General features: G+C 44.8%; 1 protein-coding gene across 6 annotated transcripts in view; it reads right to left on the bottom strand.

Annotated features, from left to right (window-relative positions):
• Nucleotides 1–19,582, bottom strand: part of LOC114769987 (protein MTSS 1-like) — a 33,124-nt gene that overhangs the window by 3,341 nt on the left and 10,201 nt on the right. Inside the window, exons 4-12 of one of the 6 annotated variants that reach the window (XM_028963535.1) lie at nucleotides 8,161–8,245; nucleotides 7,669–7,760; nucleotides 7,303–7,377; nucleotides 6,677–6,688; nucleotides 4,603–4,760; nucleotides 4,189–4,296; nucleotides 3,990–4,087; nucleotides 3,210–3,420; nucleotides 1,419–1,535 (exon numbers count right to left, since the gene is read on the bottom strand). In XM_028963535.1, the coding sequence (XP_028819368.1) occupies nucleotides 1,419–1,535; nucleotides 3,210–3,420; nucleotides 3,990–4,087; nucleotides 4,189–4,296; nucleotides 4,603–4,760; nucleotides 6,677–6,688; nucleotides 7,303–7,377; nucleotides 7,669–7,760; nucleotides 8,161–8,245 (956 nt within the window). Of the gene's footprint in view, nucleotides 1–990; nucleotides 1,240–1,418; nucleotides 1,536–3,209; nucleotides 3,421–3,989; nucleotides 4,088–4,188; nucleotides 4,297–4,602; nucleotides 4,761–6,676; nucleotides 6,689–7,302; nucleotides 7,378–7,668; nucleotides 7,761–8,160; nucleotides 8,246–19,582 lie in introns of all 6 variants that reach the window. The other 5 variants (XM_028963533.1, XM_028963534.1, XM_028963537.1 and 2 more) reach the window with 5 other exon arrangements.

Here is a 19,582-nt window from a genome sequence, read left to right as displayed (position 1 = left end):
CCAGTGTATAAAAGGGCTGTGTCGTGTTTGAGTCTCTGCCGTTCGTTCCATGTGTCATACCTGTAGCTCTGTGCCACACGGTTATACTGCACTAGATCTGACCTCTGTTTTGGGACCTCGTTCCCTTCTACTTTTTGTTAAAAATGAATTTCAATCTACACTCGTGCTTGGTTTCTCTGTACCAGTTTGTGGTTCTTCGTTTCCCCTTCGTGTCTCCATACAGGAGAATTGTCTAGTGATCCAGTGACCGGCTCATGCTCTCCGGCCCCTGGCACACCAGATGATTGTCCAGAAAGCTTGTCCACAGGGTCCCCCTGTTTCAGCCTGAGGGGTGCTCACCCAAAATCCGCCTCCGCCTGCCCCGCCTCTACCTGAGGTGGATCTTCCACTTCCAGGTTTCTTGCCTGGCACCCTTGCCTTTAGGGAGGGTACGGTCGCTGTTCCTGTCCGTCTGCATCCGTGTCCTGTTCCTGTGATCATCACCTGCACCCCTCAGCCCTACTCAGCCCCTGCACTTCCTTGTTTCTTCCTGGTGTATAACAGGACTGTGCAGTTCGTTGCATGGGTCATACCTGTAGCTCTGTGCCACACAAACTTACTGCACTGGATCTGACCTCCGTTCCCTTCAGTTTTTATTGTTTAAAATAAATTTCAATCTGTTTTCATTACACTCGCGCTGGGTTCCTCCGTCCCTGCTCGTGACAGGGTTTGCCGCTGTAGCAAATATTAAAGGCACGTTCTGCAGGATGTCACACCATCATTGATTGATATTCTTTCCCTTTTTTTGCCCTTCTTCAGTCATTGATTTCTCTAATCGGACCCTACTGAAATTCAGAATTTTATGGCCATATGAAGGTACAATCCTACATCCCAAATAAGGACAATAATCCTAGACAAGGAACTATTATCTGTTTTTAGGTGAGAGAAGAGAAGGTTTCTGGGAAGAATAAGAATGAAGATGGCATCGTGCAAGATGGGTCATGGACAAACCTTCCAGCTGGGCACTCTGGAGGAGAGGGGGATCATGCCGGCGCCCGGGCTGCAGAACGGGGGGAAATCGTTCAGCGCGCCTGAGACGGGCCGAGACCACGGCCACACTGGGGATGTGGAGGAGGGCGAGGCAGGGAAAGGGGGGAAGGTGGAAAGGGGGAGAGGGGTTTGGAGGAACGGCTCCAGGCAGCCCCCGTCCGTCAGGCAGGGAAAGTCTGGGGGTCTGTGATGGTCGTAGCCGTTTGACAACTGAGGGTGGAATGACAATTTTTAACAAAATAAACTGAATAACATGAGAAAACAAGAAAAATCCAACTAAAAAAGAACGAAATCGTTATGAAAATGAATGAAATGGTTATGGGTGACCTCACTCATCACAGGGCCTCTGTTTGTATGTGTGTGTGTGTGTGTGTGTCCTGTGTGTTCACCTTCTCCACTGCGGAGTTGGAGCTGGTTTCACTGGTGGCCAGTGAGGCTGCAGGGCTGCCCTCGCTGTCAGGCTGACAGGGCTCAGAGGCGTCCGAGGAAACGGGCCCAGAGGTGGACTACAGCGCGGCCATGAAGCATCAAACACACGTAAAAAAAAAACACAGAATGCAGAGCAGCAGCGCAGAGGGGTACAGACACACATGCACGGCCAAAGGGGCGGGGACGAAACACGGCATTTTATAAACAGGATGTGAGGGAAGGGAGGAAATAGAAGAAGAACAGTAGGGGGAACAACAACAAAAGGACAAAAAAAACACAGTATAAGAAATATGTTGAAAGAGAACACATCAAAAGAAAGCAAATCCCATAATAAATTATGTCACTGAAATGAATACAGCGGCCGAGCATGAAAGCCGAACACTGGTTCCGCAATACTGTGTAAAGCATAAAGAAGCAGCTCAGCACAAACCTACAGCTGCCCACACGTTAAAATGCAGCAAAGGAGGGCGAGATGGAGAGAGAGGAGAAGAAGAGAAAAATAAAATAAAAAAAGAGACAGAAAGAGAGCAAGCTGAGAAAGGCACCCCTGGGCCGCTGTGGTCAGCGTTTTGCAGGAAGTGCGAGGACGGCGGCAGGCGGCTGTCGGACTCCTCTGAGACCAGCGGCTCAGCTTGTCGCAGCACGTAGGGAGCGCGGCGCACATAAATCAGGAGCTTCGCGCATGGCCACGACTCGTTTATTCAACGTCTGTCGTGGGACGAGGATCAATAATTATTGTTTAGATTGAATATGTTGGTTTCTGACATCACCCACAAAAAAAGTTATATTCATATGAATAATCATCACATGTTCGTCAAAGAGAGATCATGTCATGAGAAACAGAGGGACATAAGTGATTTATACCAGGACCAAAACAAAACATGACCATACCTTTACATTTTTTTAAAACCGGAGAAAAGTTTGACCACTGGGTGCCAGAAATAATTCATTAGTTCCATCTTGTAATCTATTTATTTATGTAAATTGTGTTTTCCTTTATATTTTATGGTTATTTAAATTATTTTATGTTCTCTCCCTTTTTTTTTTTTTACTGATTTTGAAAAGCATATTGAACACGCAACATATATTTTAGCGTTTTGAAAATAATGCAAAATCTAGCAGTTTATGGTGAAATGTTCATTTTCATAGAGACGGCGTAGCCAGCGGTGTGGCTCGAACTGCTGGGGGTGACTCATCCTTCACTCCCCACCCAGTCTGCAGAGGCGCCATCATGCGCGTTCCATCTAATGAGCAGCGTTACCTAGCAACAAGTGAAGGTTCTGATGCAGGTGGGCCTGCACAGAGCCCTTCAGAATGTGTGTGCGGAGTGTGTCTACAGTGCGTGTTCGGCCCAGGAAACAGTACTCAATGCAGGAATCACTATACATTTTGGTATATAAGTTGGTTATCACATCTGCTGCACTCCACCCTGTCGTTCTGGAGGCTTGCAGTATTGATTTTAGCAAAGTTCACACATCTTTTTATTAATTCATATTCATATTCACTAACACCAACACTGATTGCGCTCAATCTTGTCTCCAAACTACAGGCATCGCTTATGTTTAAAATGGCAGAACTATTTATTTAACATGGTTAATATTGTATCCAAATGTTGATACTGATATAGCGTATTGTTTCTAGCTGACATGAGATGATGCGAACCCTTACCTTACAAAAATTATGTTCAAATGCCCCTTACCCAGTCAGTGTGCTGTAACATAACTGGTGATCTGTATGGACTGAGTCCCTACCTGCGGGCTAGTCTCTGGAGGCATAGGTGAAGGGGACTTGGACTGATAGGCATCCTGTGAGATGAAGCCTGAGTCGTGGGAAGAGACACTGGAGAGGCGGGCGGGACCCTGTTGGGGAGGGGCGGAGCCACGGTAGCGGTAGTGAGAGGTGGGCGAGTGAGAGTGAGAGCCGCTAGAACGTGAGTCGCTGCTATTCACGCTGTTCAAACTGCTGCTGAGCAAAGGTGGAAAGAGAAAAAGGATATAAAAATAATTAGAATTTTGGAATTATATCACATAGGCACTATACATTGTATGAAAATCTCTCGCCTGCTGTACATTTTAATAATTATTGTGTTGTTTAAAGAGTTTAAAGGTCCCCTATTATGAAATTTTCACTTTGTAAAATAATTTTACATTAATAACATTAATTCCCCTAACCTGTCTATGGTCCTGCAGTAGCTAGAAATGGCGATACATGTAAAGAGTGCTTTAGCCATTCGGCTTGACCATCCAGAGAGCGGCAGCTCAGACGGTCGGATGCAAAAAAAAATAGGGGACCTTTAATAAGATTCAACCATGTTGTGCAATGACAACCATTGAACACTAGGGGGAGCAGGAGATTCAGAAATTTATTCCAGCAGAGACTATAATTCTTTGTCACTAAAGGTTATCACTGTCTTTAAAATTGCTGCTTCCCATAATCATATTAAAGTGCCATTTTGTGTCTTCATCTAAACATGACTGATGAGGTGCCCAGTTCAACCCCTTTGTAATAGCAACCATGCTGCTTTGCTATACCTGCACATACTGGATTTCCTGGATACCGTGGTGCTGGGAGATGAGGGGGGTGTCTGATAAGACCAACTGTAGTCTGATCCCTTTACGTCCATAATGACCTGCCAAAAAAAATTCACAGTTGTCATGTACAGTGCAGTCAGCATCTTTTCAGCCTCTTCCTCAGTGATCAGTTTCTTTTGTCATATTGGTGACCTCTGACCTGTTCGCTGGCCGGGGGCAGTTTGTGAGGGTCCATGGTAAGGGCCTTTAGGTCATCAGCAATGGTCTGCAAGTGAGTGATTTCTCCCAGCATAGACATCTCCTCTTCCTGTAGATCAAGTGAATGTGAATTCATTACACATCTGTGTAGGACAGCTTTGGCTTTGTTTTCATTATATATTAATGTAAACTGTTTGAACTGAAGATCTGAGGGTATTTTCAATAACATGAGAACTGTAACATGAGAACTGATTGGTATCCTGAAAGAATGTCACATGGCAGATTCAGCTATATGGCTAGAAGATGAAAATAGCTGTCTTGTAGAGCATAGTGTTCTAGATATTCATGTAAGATTGAATGTTTTAATCTCAGCTAGAGAGATGGTGAACAGTGGGCCGAAAGAAGGTGAACTCACCACAACGGGGCGCAGCATGGAGACAAAGGTGCAGAAGCGTCCCCTCTCCTCAATCAGAGCCTTTCTCACGGCCTGCTTCTCCGTCTCCTCCAGCAGAAGGTACTTATCACTCACGTCCTGTATGGCACTGTCCAGCTGAGGCTGGATGTCCCCTCGCCCTGAATCATAAAACAAACTCTTATCAACCAACTGTCTGATATAGTCTCAGTACTTAATATATTTAGTTATAACAATTATTGCAAACATTCTCATAATTTCTTGCAATGGAATATTTCTCAAGAAGAACAGCACATGCTAACAGTGATCAAGTTGTTTGGCTCCTTTGGTTATCAAACAACCTGCAGAAAACCAGCCCAGGCATGGTAATTAGCTCTGGTTATCTAGACAGATAACAATATACACATTTGAACTTTGACATTCAAATGTACCAACGGCTGAGCGAACGCAACACCTCACACAAAGCCCTTAATGATCATTACTGACGACAGAGGAAGACAATGGACACGGAGGCTTGGCGTTGCCATACATTATTGTTTCTGAGATGTTCCCACCTTGCTTGAGCACACTAAGCTTGGCTGGATGTAAACAAAGCAGATCCAGAGCTGTCCGTCGTCCAAGTTCAAGAGCGAATTGAGTTGAGCCCTGGAACCGGTTGGTGGCTTATAGCACGGTGACACCCTCACTGTGGGGGTATGGCACCATTGTGCCTGTTCACTTGCTCTTACGTAAGGACATCACAGAACAGGATAATGTCCGCTGTTCCTTTATGAAAAGTTCCTCTAGTTGCACAACATCGCAAGTGTGCAGGGCTCAAAATTCTAAGTTTGCCCTTTTGTATGCAGCACTTCAATAGATGCCTATCAAGTGACTGGGAACTGAAAGAAGAAGAATTTCATAAAAAACAACGACTCTGTTTGCTCCCTAACCCATGAAAGACCCTCTAGATGTAAACATACAATTAAAGTCTTTAGTTTCTCAGCTGAGCCAGTAGCATTTATGTGGTTGAAGGCAAGCGATCTCATTTTCCAGGGGAAAGTGGAATTCCTCAGCCATATGCAATACACACAAACACACACACACACTACTGGGTTTCCCACATGGTTTAACGTGCGTCTAGGGAGATCATTCTCCACGCTTCCATCCTCTGCTCATAGCTCAAACAGAAACGCGCTGGACTTTCCCTTGAACGAAATAACAGGCACAGCTACATACTGGGGTTCATCAGGGGTCAATTCAAGGCTTTTACAGTTTCACATCAAACACATTTTTAGGATCACAAGGAGATAGGAGTACATATACTGGTGCAACAAATTCTCTCTATATGTGAGATGTTTGTGTGAAGATTTCTAGGAATGAGCTCTGCTCTTACGTAAGACAGGAGAATGTTTGTTTGACATGCATCATCTCAGCTGCAGATGTTTACACGTTCTCTTTCTTACACACACATGTAGACACATTTATAAGGGAGAAAATACAATAATTTGGTCAGACTCGGTTTCAGTCATAACAAAGTGCAGGGTAAAGAGAGCAGGATTCAGGGAAAGCATTCATCATTATACACAGACTACAGAAAATTCAGATTTTAAAATTTCATATATTAGTATTTTCAATACTCATATACTCCTTATTCTGAAATCTGTGATTTTTAGCAGGAGCAAAAGCATTTCCTCCGTCTGTCAAACAGGAAATTGATTTAATGAGCAGTTCACAGGATCAACAGAAATTACTTTTTTATTGTTGTGTTAAGACATTTATTAGGGACACAGAGTCCATTTTGGACAAGGTCTGTCCTAGAAATAGGCTGCAAGGAAACTGGAGCAGGGTGTTCACAGCTGTGGGCCACTGGGTGCATGTGCTACAGAAAGAAATGTGACCGAGTGCTGGAAGAAGTTAACCCCAAAGTAAAAGTCTAGGATCATTTCAAAATGCTGGAAATAGTGCAGCGTTTTACTGCAACTGGTAAATTAGCCCAGAGGAAATCCTAGGTCAGCACTTTGGGTCAACTTCTGCCCGGACCACACACAGGTGGGGAAGGTCGACAGGTCTACAGAGGACTCCCAACACTGAAACTTACCAAACACATCAGCTGGAAAGAAGAGGGGCATGTTGAGTAGCGAAGTGGGAGGAAAACATCTCAGTCAGTTCATATACACAAAAGAAAGCTTAAGTTTGAGTAGTCATTATTTTGTATCAAAAGTAAAAAATGTGTCCATTATGGCTACTGTACACATGTGAATGTACACTGAAAAAAGAAAAGATGTTTGTTTAAGGTTTTTTTTCTCATTAAAGTAGTTTTTAAAAATCGTTTGCTCTTTAATTCATGCTTATGAGTAAAATGATTTTTTACTTTACTATAAAGCTACTGACAGCAGGTTTGTTTTGTTTATTCACATTACGGCAATGCTAAAATATATTTAGACATTGTTTTCTTTTTTCAGTGTATCATGTATGTACATGTTGCTTAAAATTAATCAATTTACTAATTCATATAATAAAATGATTAAGAAATGTTTTTTTGTGCAAAAAGTAAAAGCCTAATCAGTGATGATCTTTAAATCGTTTAAATCCTGCATCCAAATACATGAAGAGTCCTCTGGGTCCTTCAATTTGTTTCGAAGCCCAAACCACAGTTCGTCAGAATGACAACGATGGGCGCAGATACAATGTAAAAAGGAACTGGGCCTCTACTGTCACGTTTACCTTTCTTCGCTTTCTTCTGCAGCTTGAGCGTGTCGGAGGATTTCTTCTTGATCTCCTGTCGGGCTTTTTTGTACTCTGGATACAGAAACACAATAGACCTTAGAAATCCAGCACTTTGAAGTTTGTGTCACACAGGGTGCGTATGATCATTTAAAAGAATAATATCTGATTGATCTTTTTTTCTTTTTGTATAGATGCTCTTTCCTTGTAATGTTAGCCACATGTTGACTACAAGCATTTGACAGGCATTATTTTTCACTTTTTTTCAGCATGGAATTGCATTAAATTAGGCTTATCCTAGGGGTACGTTATACTGTAATTCTATGCAATGACTGTGTGCACATTATTGCCCTGGACATTCACAACCTTTGGCATGGTCCTTGTCCAGAGTGTTGGCGACCCTTTTCCACTCCTCCATCTGGTCTTGCAGCGGGTTGATCAGGCAGTCCATGAAGACCCTTGGATGGTGCAAACACATGTCCCAAAATTATTTGCAAGCCTTATGTCACTCCTACACAGTAGTACGGTGTGACAGAGCCCCCCAAAAATTTCACTAAATACAAAGAAGTGATTCACAGTCTGCTTTGAAAAAATCCAATCCTTTAACACCAACCTACTACATTTCACCAAAAAGTAGCCTGAACACATAAAAGAGCCATCTGTGGTGTGCTGGCGGTGCCCTCGAGGTTAAGTGCCAACATGGTGTTGTGTGTGTTTTCTTTTCTCAAGTGACTGTGAGGTCCGCCGTTTTTTTTACCGGTGTCCACAGCGTATGCTATGTTACGCAGCAGTTATCATATTAGGCACATGCCTTTAATGGAGACAGTCCCTGATTACGGTTAGAGAAAGGAGACTCACATCGAGAACTGCCGGAGCTTGGCCTCAATGCTTCTGTGCCTCATGCACATCCTGGTGAGAGCCGAGCCGATGTCCCTGGTGCCCCCTGAAATGAGAACACAGGCACGGCATTAATGAGGAGCAAAGACCTACGTAGAAAGACAAACAAAAAGCCAATATTCAGGACAAAAAGACATAAATAGGCCTATATTTATACTGTCCAAAAATAAGCTCTGACTAATTCTGAGACAATTATCAATCATCATTAAAAATAGGTTATGAGTTAAAGTCACATAAGCCACAAAAATTACTACATTCAGAACCATTTTAAAAAAACATTTTTTCAAGCAGCTATAGGGCAAAAAGAAGAAGAATACATAATAAATAAGGCCAAATGCAAAGCAACATAAATGGTAATCATATTGATAAAAAAAAAAAATGAATGAAAATGGTAAATAAGGGACCATTTTCATATATGTCATTATGAATTATGAGCATTATGCCATTTGGCACAAGCAAAAAGACGACCCACACCATGCATTTTACTCAGCGCTCCCACTTTTAATGCACCAGTCCCACCTTCCCCCCCACTCTCCCGGGTGAACCCGGGCGGACCCTGCCCCCGCCCTGCACAGCCACTCTCGTTCCCCCTTCCACCAAAGAACAGTCACTTAAGTGTGACCACGATCTCTTGAGGAGAACAAACAAAGCCTATGACCTAATTGCTTTCAACGAAGTGGAGGAGGAGGGAGACTGATGAAGAGAGAGGAAAAAAAGTGGAGGAAGGGTGTGAAGTGCCAGAACATGTCTGTAAAGCAATTCCTTGAAAAATATCCATCCCCTTTCTGGGGTTTCCTTAGGGACTGTAAAAATTTCCCCTCCCCTGCCCAGCAGCAGCACAGATGGCAACGTCTTCTCGGACAGGGACTGCAACCCCCTCCTGAGGCATTGTTCCTCAACACCAGCGTACCATTAGCAGGAGACCCCGTCTCGCTGCAGGAATTTCAACCCTGTACTAAATCGCCGCCCCTGTCCCGCCAGGGAAGGTGGCAGGGTCAAGTCGGATGCTTTATTAACCTGACGGCCAGATCAATATCATGTGCAGTGGATTAGATGCAAAGACAATGGGGAGAGACGTTCCGACTTCGGCGACCTCCTAATGTAACCCGTCTCCGGCACAAAGCCCACAAGGCACTGCGCTGTTAACACGACCTCTCGGCACAGAAGGGGCTCGGAACAAAGGCAGGTGCAGAATACGGCCCATCGGAGATGCTCCGTTCTTTATCCCGCCGGCCTGTGTAATTTCAGCATGTCCTTTCCAACCCCTCTCTATCATGTTTTGGAACGGCCTGTCTCGGGCGTCCCTTTGAAGAGCTGGGACAAAAGAACAATGCAGTCTGGCCTGGGTGGCGTTTCCACTGCGCGAGGTGGACCGCAGGTCAGGGCTAGTGAAGGTGAATGCAGGAGCCCTGCATTTTTCATGCGACGCGGGAGGTGTTGCGTTGCAGCGAAAGCCTAGCCGCTAATCCCTGTGAATGGAATTCTGTGGCCGAGGACGGTGAGGACGGTTTCTGTTTATTCCTCCCTCTCTCTCTGGCGCGCTGCCCCTCCCCTCTTTATATCCGTATCGGTTTCTCTTTTACGCCGCTACTACACATCCAAATGTCGAGTGGGGCGGTCGGTGCCATTCACGCGATTCGCGGGGTGCCATCAAGTTAACAGACGAGCCACCAGGAGAGGGGCGCGGCTGCCAGGCGGCTGGCGACCGTCCCATCGTTCAGGCCGCAGTTCACGCGCCTCTGGGCTGAAATCATTCAACGAGGGTCTCGGGTTGCGGCTCCTCCTTCGCTGCTCCTACATCCAGGACACGATTCGAGATGTGACACGGAGAGGCTGAAGACACAGTTTTAGAGTCTCTTACAATAATTACCAGTCACTAAAACATAAGTGCAGATTGTAACTGATAGGTTTCAGCCTATTTAATCCAAAACAGTAAAGTGGCATCAGAAACATTTATACAAAATGCAGACATTAACACTAGCTGTTTTTATTCTTTCATGTGTAATGAAAAGGTGCTGTGATGAATATCACTGGGGCTGTGATGATCTGCTGACGTCATGCGGACTGTGATGTTGCCTCCTCGAGCAGCCTCGAATCCGTCTGCTTATTCTTAAATGAATTCTAATTTATGGGCAAAATTGGATCAGGAGGGTATCTATGACCTTTCCATCTAAGCAGACCAGCCTGTGATTGTGAGAGCCCTGTTTTTACCGTACGTCTCCATCACAGACATGCAGGTCGGAGGGAGCTGTAGCCTTTTAAAACTCCAGGATCTGTAATATATGACTTTTTTGAAGCCAGAAAAGAAGGTGGGGGGGAATCATTCCGTCCCCCTATGATGCTTGTTGGTTGCCATGGAGACAGTAGCAGTCAAAATAAAAGTCGCTCTTTCTTTCTCTCTCTCCCCCTTTTTTCCTTCCTATGAGAAACATATACATTGACACTGGCTTTCAGAAGCTCTCCACCACACAAACATAAGCCTGACGAACCTCGATCCCTCTCCATCAGTCTTCCATATTCTCAATTAGATCCTACAAATTTGAGGAAATGAGCCAGACTAACATGAGATCCTGATGTGTCAGATATGGCTGCTTGTGACCCCCAGAGTATGCGCCCTGCCCTCAGCTCATGGTTGTCTCGATTCTCTGAAGTTGCAGTCCTGGACTGCAAGGAGCCTCAAATCTTCTGACCCCAAAATCTATAAATATGCCCAGTGCTGGGTCCTGGTTGCCAGGATCCCTCCTGAATAGCTGATGTATGGAATAGCGCTCATTATTAATAGCTGTGACATGGGGGCCTGTGGTGAGCACTGCATTGCAGCAACACCTCCCTTCTTCCCCTCTCTCTCTCTCTCTCTCTCTCTCTCACTTTCTTCCACCCCACTGTCTCTTTCCGAGACGCCCTCACACTTCCCCCTTCTCGCTTGCTCTCTCCCGGTTCTCAACGCAGGATACGGTCTTCTTTTATAGCATGACTTGTGTTTTACACGCCACGTACGTTCCCTTTGCAGGGACACACAGGTTTCTGCCGTAGTCTCCGCTGTCTGGAACTGGCAGACGGTCACTCACCCAGGCAGGCGCGCCGAATGCCCTGAGTGCGCAGAAAAAAAAGCCCAATACAGCATCCGTACCGTGATGATTCCGCAGCTCGGCCAACGCCCTCCAGGCGAACGGGCCGCCGCGCCAGCAAGAGGCGCGGTATCGACCAGGAAGGCAATCAGCCCAGACTGTGCATCTATTAATCAGTGCCGGCCGTCCGGAGAGGCAATATATTCAGCCGTTACATAAACAGGAGCAGAAAAAAAAAAAAAAAAAAAAAACAGGCCGTGTGAGTGATAAGTGATATTAGATCGTTTCATCTAAGCTAATTCAGCCTCGGGCTCGACCAATCAAAACTCTGTCACAGCACTATATGATTCAAGCCATTCAAGGCAAATGAAATACGATAGTTCATGTTCTTATTGGTGTAGATTTGGCTCAATATACAACATATTAAATTGATCTGCATTACAACCAAAGGCCCGTTTTTCATGGTGCTACCATAGTCCCAGCAAAGCACATTTAATTATGAAACACAACAAACGACACCATGAAATCTCATGCAACTTTCACCAAGTACTTCATTGGTAGCAAATTGGCACAACGATGTATAGATTCAACGTGGTCCACTTGGGGAATTCTCCGCATAATTCAAATGCTTTTTAACGTGCAGCTGCTCCTCCACACGAGACTGAGACCCAGACTGCGCAACGTTGAATGTTAACAACTGGGCAGAAGTATGTGTGGCCTGTGAACATGAATAACAACACATGACTCCCACCAGTGACTGTCCACGAACAGCAGAGACGGGATGGGGGATCCGACTTTGTCTCACCTCTGCCTTTGCTCTTTTTTCTTTGATTGAGTGATGTTTTGCTTGCAGTTTGGTTCAATGATATTGACTAGCAGTCATTTCCTCGTCTCCCCTCCTTTGCCCTTGAGACCCTCACCGATGCTCAATGTTTGGAGAGAGAGCGAGGCTCACAACTGTAGCATCGTATCTCATGTTTTTTTAAGGTGACAAAAGTCCAAGTGTGACAACACCAGTGTAACCAACAACGACAACCAGTGAATCAGTATTTTATACGATTCTACGTTGCCCACATTGTATGAAGAGCTGTTCATTCTTGCGGCTGGTTGTTCTACGTTATGATGACAACTGATAATTCCTTCCTAGAAATACAAAGGACACGGCCTTACTCTTTCTAGCTCATCTTCTGCCTACTACAGCAGCAGGCTGTCAAGTCCCCCTCCGATCTTAGTGCTGTCCTCAGCTAGCGCTGTCACAGGGAGGAGCTGTGGTGTCACAACGTCGCCGTCGCCGGCCCTGCTGTATATGGTAGCACGCTGCGCCACTGTCAGCCCTGTCACGGCGCCGCGGGGCATCGGTGGAACTCAGACACGAACAGGCAGAGCTGACCTGGGCTCGCTGCAGCCGGGGCCTGAGACACGTGGATTCGAATCTCGAATTTTGCAAGCACGTGAAACCCAGTTTGGTTCCTCTATTTAGCATAAGGATTCCCTGAAATGTGGATTTCAACTACAAACATTTGACTGAAGAAAATTATAATAGATTCAAACACAGGTTTTGTTTGAAGATAATAAATTTGTACATGTACTTCTTTTGCACACACATATAGGTCTATGTTGTGAAGTAAGGTCATGTGACACCACGTGACATTAACCTATTTCTTGGGTTCTTTGTAAAGTATGAACCCATGTCATGAAGGGTTCACCCCTGGCTAATGCAGGTTGGGATGTAGGGTAAGTGTGCTGCAATGCATAGTTAATGACATCATGGCTGAATATAAAATGTATATTTCATGAGAATTTGTCGATGAAGAATGCGGTTCTTGGTATTAGAACTGAGGACAGACCACGCTGGCCCAAAACTAGGGCACTAAGACAGTGTTAGAGACCAACAGCCATGAGGTGACAGTTGGTCTCACAAATAAGACCCAGCAGGATGAGAGCATTGCTCATCATGACCAGTGAGACCAACGGGATCCATCCTAAAATCTGACACAGTTACTGAAGCCTAAAACAGAGCGCAAAAGCACATTTTCACACTGCCAACCGTCCCCGTCCCAGCCGGCATCTTGACAAGCTGTGATGTGGTGAGTAATGCAGGTGTCGCAATGAGCAACTGTCAACCGGATAACGAACAAAAGCCAAGAGGACCACGCAAGAGCAATAATTACATACATCAGCCAAAAATGAGACTTCTGTCCTCAATCTGAACAGCAGGCTGGCCTGTTTTTTTTTTTGTGTCCCCCCAAAAAACATCATGACGAATGAGACAGCAGATTAGGGTGTAATTACAGTGTAATTTGGTACGGTGTGCACTTGACATAACCTGGTTTTGTAGAGACGTGTGATGGGAAAGGCGGGGTTACTCTCGCCGAGGAAGAGTCAGCGTGACATGATGGCTTCGACAGCCTCTCTCTCCACCATCTCCACCCCCCAAAACCGTCTTAGGGCAGTAAGGCGACATTTGGGCTTTTAAACGGGACGCTCCCTGTAGCATGGGGTCGGGGGAGTGGAGACGTTCTTTAAATTCTTTAGAGGGTTTATAAATAATTCGGAATGAGGAGCCGTGCATTACGTCTAAAGCCCTGCCCCCCCCCCCCAGTCTATAAGGGGGAGCCGTTGACGTCTCTCTGGACGACTCCCGCGCAGCGCTGCAGACAGGTGCCCGCCCCACCAGACGGCTGCACCCCGCCCGGCCCGCGCGCCGCTCAGTTAGCACCTGCCGGCGGGGCAGCTGGGTGGACAGGGCGGGCAGACAGGCCGGCCCCGGGAATGCAGACAGCTCCGGACCAGGTGCTGCTTGCCTACATATCTCTCCGGAGGACTGAATCAGACATTTGATTCTTTATGGAGGAGACAGAATTCTGTCTGAAAAAAGCATTCAGCTCAATAACACGTTCATTAATAGTGTTGTAGGCGGTGTCTTTTTTCCACTATAATAGTTTTTTTCTAGAATTACAGTCTCCTTACATACTGTTTTGCAATTTATCATGATGTACTGAATCATAACCCCTGTACCGTAATGTTTTGCATTATCAGATTCTTGCCAGCACTCAGCTTATACGGGTTTCTAAATAGGAACCACATTACTGATGTCAAAATCTGAGAATTTATCTAAAAAAGACTGGTGCGATATCAACAGAATGCAACTATATATTTCCTTGCAGGACTAGGCGGAGCAGCTATGCAACAGTGTTCTCTAAATATGCTCTAATGTGAATATGAACCAATTTTGTTTAAGGGATATATGGAGATCATGAAAAATTCAAGATGACGTTTCATTGCTTCCAGACCTTAGATTTTCAGTCTGATATGTGAAATAAGAACATTGTTGGAAGTACACAGGGTTTTTTCCTATTATGTAAACATTGTAAATTTGGCGTAGAATTGCCATAATGAGCGTGAGCCCTTAGTGCATAATGGCCAGTTGTTAAGATAGGGATGCCGTTTAACTCCATCCATCAGCAGCTGCACTCGCAAATTATTCCACTCCAGTTCCAATGCCGATTCTGCCCAGAAAGAAAAAAAAAAAAATCAATTCTCTTGTCCTGGGGGGCAAAAAGTGCGACTGGAAAACAAGCCGGCGTGGCAGTTCTGGGTCTGAAGCGGAAGCCGGGAAGCCAGGATTCGCTGCTCCAGATAGCTTGATCAGATTTGCCACCTACATGTCTGCCTCCCCTCTCCAATGCCAGACCTACTTCTTCTCGTCTACTTGCCTTTGACACAGATACGAGGGCTGGGATTCGCTCGTGATGCCGACTTTGTGACTATGTGACGCTTTATATGATAACGGCACAAAGACACGGCATCCAAATCCAGTGGTAATCCAGCCGAGACCGGGGAAGAGCACGGCGGAGCCTGGTAATCATCTTGGAATAAAGAAGTCAGGGTGAAGTTAAGAGTGTGTCAGACTGGAGGCGGCACAGGTTTGACAGAAAGCAGTCCATCCTAATGGCTTTGTTGTTCCCCAGCGAGATCAGCCCCCGTTTCTCTTAATTACCAGCTATTTGCCAAGCGCTGCTCACTTTATTTTTTATTTTTTTTTTTCCTTCCACACAAGAGCCAGCGGTTATTTTCGGGAGGCAGTTAATTGCCGTGTTTATTCGCTTTTGAAAAATGTGAATGAAGCCATGCACCGTGCTGCGGCTGCCGAAAGCTGCATGTGCTTAATTAGCTTTCATTTAAAAAAAAAAAAAAAAAAGGGGAGATAGGAGGGAGAGAGGGGAGTGCGGGTGAAAAATGAAGACGCCAGCCTCCCCGTGTCTGTCATGAACGTAAATTCTGACAGTTCTCTCTCTATCACATGGCACGGATATCTGCAGGGAGAAAGAAATCAATGCACAGCCACCTTCCTCCACCTTGCACTCCTCTTCCGCCACCCGTTACACTTCCTTTCATCGCTATTCATTAATTCAACAGGGGTTTGAAATTAGGGATGGGAGAAGAAGGGGAGGGGGAAGTAGGTCACAGACGTCCTTTCAGTGTGCAATGGGTGTTAATGGAATCCTAATCAGAGCCTGGCTAATCATTGGCCTCTAATACACCAAGCTCTGTCTCTAATGGGGTAGAATAGAGGCAGTGGGGTGACTGGGCTGAGGGAATGTGGCGGGGGGTTAATATATTGGCCGAGCCAATCAGAGTGTTTCAGTCCTAAGCAGATATACCCAATTTTCACAGCGGAAAAATCGACTCAAAAGAAGCACACAGACAATTTTAAAAAAGAAAACTGTCCCCAAATGCTATAAAAAAAATCTTATTAGAATTACAAAAGTACAAAACAGGTGACCTGAGACTATGAAGCTCTATTATAAACTGGGAATAATTAAGGCACTATTTTCAAACTGGCACAATGTGCTTGTTCTTGTTTTATCAATGAATGTAAATCCAGAGGAGGATTACACTAGCAAACAAGCCCCATGCTTGGCGCATAGTGCTGCGCTTAGTACTAGTTTTAAAACAGTGCCCTAAATAGAGTTGTGTTTCACATTTGATCTGGTGAGTAAAAACATGACGAATTATTTCTCATTTCGTAAGAAAAAGAAAAATCACTTGATCTATCACTTTTTCTAACTTGGTTTTTATATTATCCATCTTAAAATCGAAAAAGTACTTAATCTCTTTTCTGATTTATTAGGATCATTTTATAGAGTAAAATCACATTGAAATTATAGCGACTTAGATCAGTCGCTGATGTTATGTTCCCTCTTCAATTCACCATAATGAAATACACCAGACACTTGGTGTTCGAGTCCGAGTTAAACAGGAGGGATGGAAACTTCTGGGTAGTGTCATCAATAGAACTGTGTGTTTGCCTGCACACTTCATGTTTCCAGCAACCTGTGTTTAGCACACAGAGAGACATGAACAGGCGGCGGCCTGCTCTATGTCAGTGGGACTCACTGGCAAACCCGGACCCTTTGATCAGCAGACACCGTCCCATCAGATGATCACTGCAGAGCACTCGACAGCACAAAATCAGTCTGTTTGTAAATGAAAATGGCCTGATCCTACGCCAGGGACCACATGAGCCACTCAGCATTTTGACGTACCCCAAAGCTAAGGCCAGGTGAGCCCTTACCTTGCTTTTGTGGTACCAGTATGATATCATGTTGCTGTGTTCTGGACATATCAAGTGTACAGTTAGGTTGAATATGTGTGCCCTCATCCACACAAACCACCACAAGCATTACTGAAAATATTGAGGCGGGGACACACAGAAGGTGAAGATACATTCATTTTAAGGCTGGATGATCCATCACTTGTACCACCCTGACCTCAGCAGCCTGAAACTGATTATTTATTCATCCCTACTTTCCCTCTTTTAGACTTTTGATGAAAAGACGGTTGTATATGGACACACTTGCCTATGAACCAGAATTCCACAAAGTCTCAGGTTCAAATCCCATTTACTACCATTGTGTCCCTGAGCAAGACATTTAACCCTGAGTGTCTCCAGGGGGACTGTCCCTGTAACTACTGATTGTAAGCCGCTCTGGATAAGGGCATCTAATAAATGCTGTAAATGTGAATAAATAAAGTTAATTGTTGTGTTGTTCTGCATGTTGCCCCCTTGGCAGGCAGCAGTCCGGGTCTGGAGAACTGTGCCGAGCAGCTCTGCATGTGTGGTTTGCATTAGAGAGTCAACTGGAAATGACCTCTTTCCGTCTGTGGTCAAGACCGAGGCCATTAGTGGTGCACTGTGTGTCCTACATGTCTAATGTATGTGTGGTCAAGCATGAGCTGGTGTTTCAGCCACAGTTAATGGCTAAAGGCTGAAACTGCTGACACAATGAGACCAATTTGTGTGAAAACACTTGATCCGTACACACACAACTAGACACCTTTACTTATCACTGCCAAAACTACTTATGTGTGGATTACTCAGCAATGGATTTTAATATTCAAACAAGCAAATCAGAAAGATCACAAAAACATTAATATTTATAAGCACTTATATGTACCACGGCACTGTTTTGAAACAAAATGGCCACAATCATGCTTCTAAGGTTCAGACTGGAGCAAAAATTACCCTTCTGACTATAGCCTATAGTCAGACTATAGCCACAGGTCTTGTTCTGTCTTCATTACAGATTCCACTCTGGTAAATTATGCCGTTTGATTCAGACTAACAAGCCTGTATGAGAGCTGCTCCATGACTAATTAAAACGAGGCAATTCAGGATCACATGAAAGACTGTTGCACCTCACCTGCTGAGCTCTTGCACTCAATAATTCAACCGCTTGAGCTCACGCTCAGCTGAGGGGGAAAGAAAGGGGGAGAAACAAAAACAGCCCCCCGGATGGAAAGGGCAGGTGTGTCATGTGCAGCGGGTGACCAGGGGGTCCCACAGGTACCACAGCCACAAAAAAAAAAAAAAAAAAAAAAAAAGGAATATAAATTTCGTGCCATTTCATTTGTATTATAAAGCACCTGAGTCGTAGACTAATCTCTATGGAGCAAAACCACAAAATCCAATAGACAACAATCATGCAGAAAGTAATATTATAAGCAAAATTGTATCTTATTTTCATTAAATACATGTAAAAAAAACCCAATAATCATCATCTAACTAGACTCCAATGTCCTTGATTTGATGCATTAACGTCTGAAAAGACTGAAAAATGTAGCTGATTTTCGCACAGTTTAAAACCAGCAGCCAGCTGCTGATGCATGTGAGGGCGCTCCACCCGCAATTCTATAATTACTCCCGGGATCTGTGGCGCAGTAATCCATATGCACTGTGACAGGTGGGCCATGCAAGAGCCCAAGCTCCGCAGACCACACACAGCGGCTGAGCAGCGGTGCTCAGACAAGGGGGAATCGGGCAGTGTCTACAAGATCACTGGTCTTTCCTGACATCCTAGCGATTTCTCAGGGATCAGGCTGAATATCCCACAGCAGCCTCTGATGGGCGGAATTCAATACACCCAAAATGTTGAAATACTTTTTTTGCACGTGTAAATATGAAAAAACAGTCAATCGCTAAATGCAATTAACAGTCGGAAGGGCCCAGAGCAGCTCGGCCTCCGGCGTTGTTTATCTCTGCCCGAGGAAATGCACTCCGGAGCCGGCTGCCATGCCTAGGGTTTATCCCTCAACCATGACTTAATTATCTAATAGAATCTACTGAGGTTTATTTTATTGAATAATTAATGACCTTGTGACAAACAACTCCTGGGGAATTACGGGGGAGAAGGCAGACTGCATTCGGATCACGGATCTGCCAGCAACAAAAGGCAAAGAAAGCAAAGGGTTTAAAGCAAAAAGCACGGACCAACATGCCAAACCAGGGGAGAGGTGGGTCCGGTCTGATAAAGAGAATCTTTTCCCATGGTGGCCGTTGACTTGGTGGAGAAACTGGGCCCAGGCCAGGGAATGTAATGGTAGCTGTCCACAAGTCCTGCAAGCCTGACTGTTGAGCTAATGGTTCTAGGTCTTTAGAAAGGAACTGAGGACTGGTCACAGTATGGGAAACAAATATCTTAAATATTCAGCATGTGTGTTTCACTTAAAGTCTAGGGAATTTTGGTGTTTGCTTAGAAACAGTCACTTAAATTCTTGCAATTATAACAGCAGTGGTTGAAAAACTTTGAGCAAAAGCAGGAGGTCAAATTAATAATCAATAATAAAAAAAACACCTAATGGATGAACTGAGTAACACTGCTCTCACTAATCTAACAGTTGACACTTTTGTTTAACATAGAACCATATTTCCCACATATTTCAATCCCAAACTCCACCCACCCACCCACAAATCCCCAAACATGCTACACATTGTTAATAGTCTGTCCCTCCATGCACCTACAAACCTCATA

This window comes from Denticeps clupeoides, chromosome 20 (assembly GCF_900700375.1).
Source record: "Denticeps clupeoides chromosome 20, fDenClu1.1, whole genome shotgun sequence".
NCBI lineage: Eukaryota > Metazoa > Chordata > Actinopteri > Clupeiformes > Denticipitidae > Denticeps > Denticeps clupeoides.
Note: the sequence above shows the minus strand (reverse complement) of the source record. Positions and strands in the feature narration are given on the sequence as shown.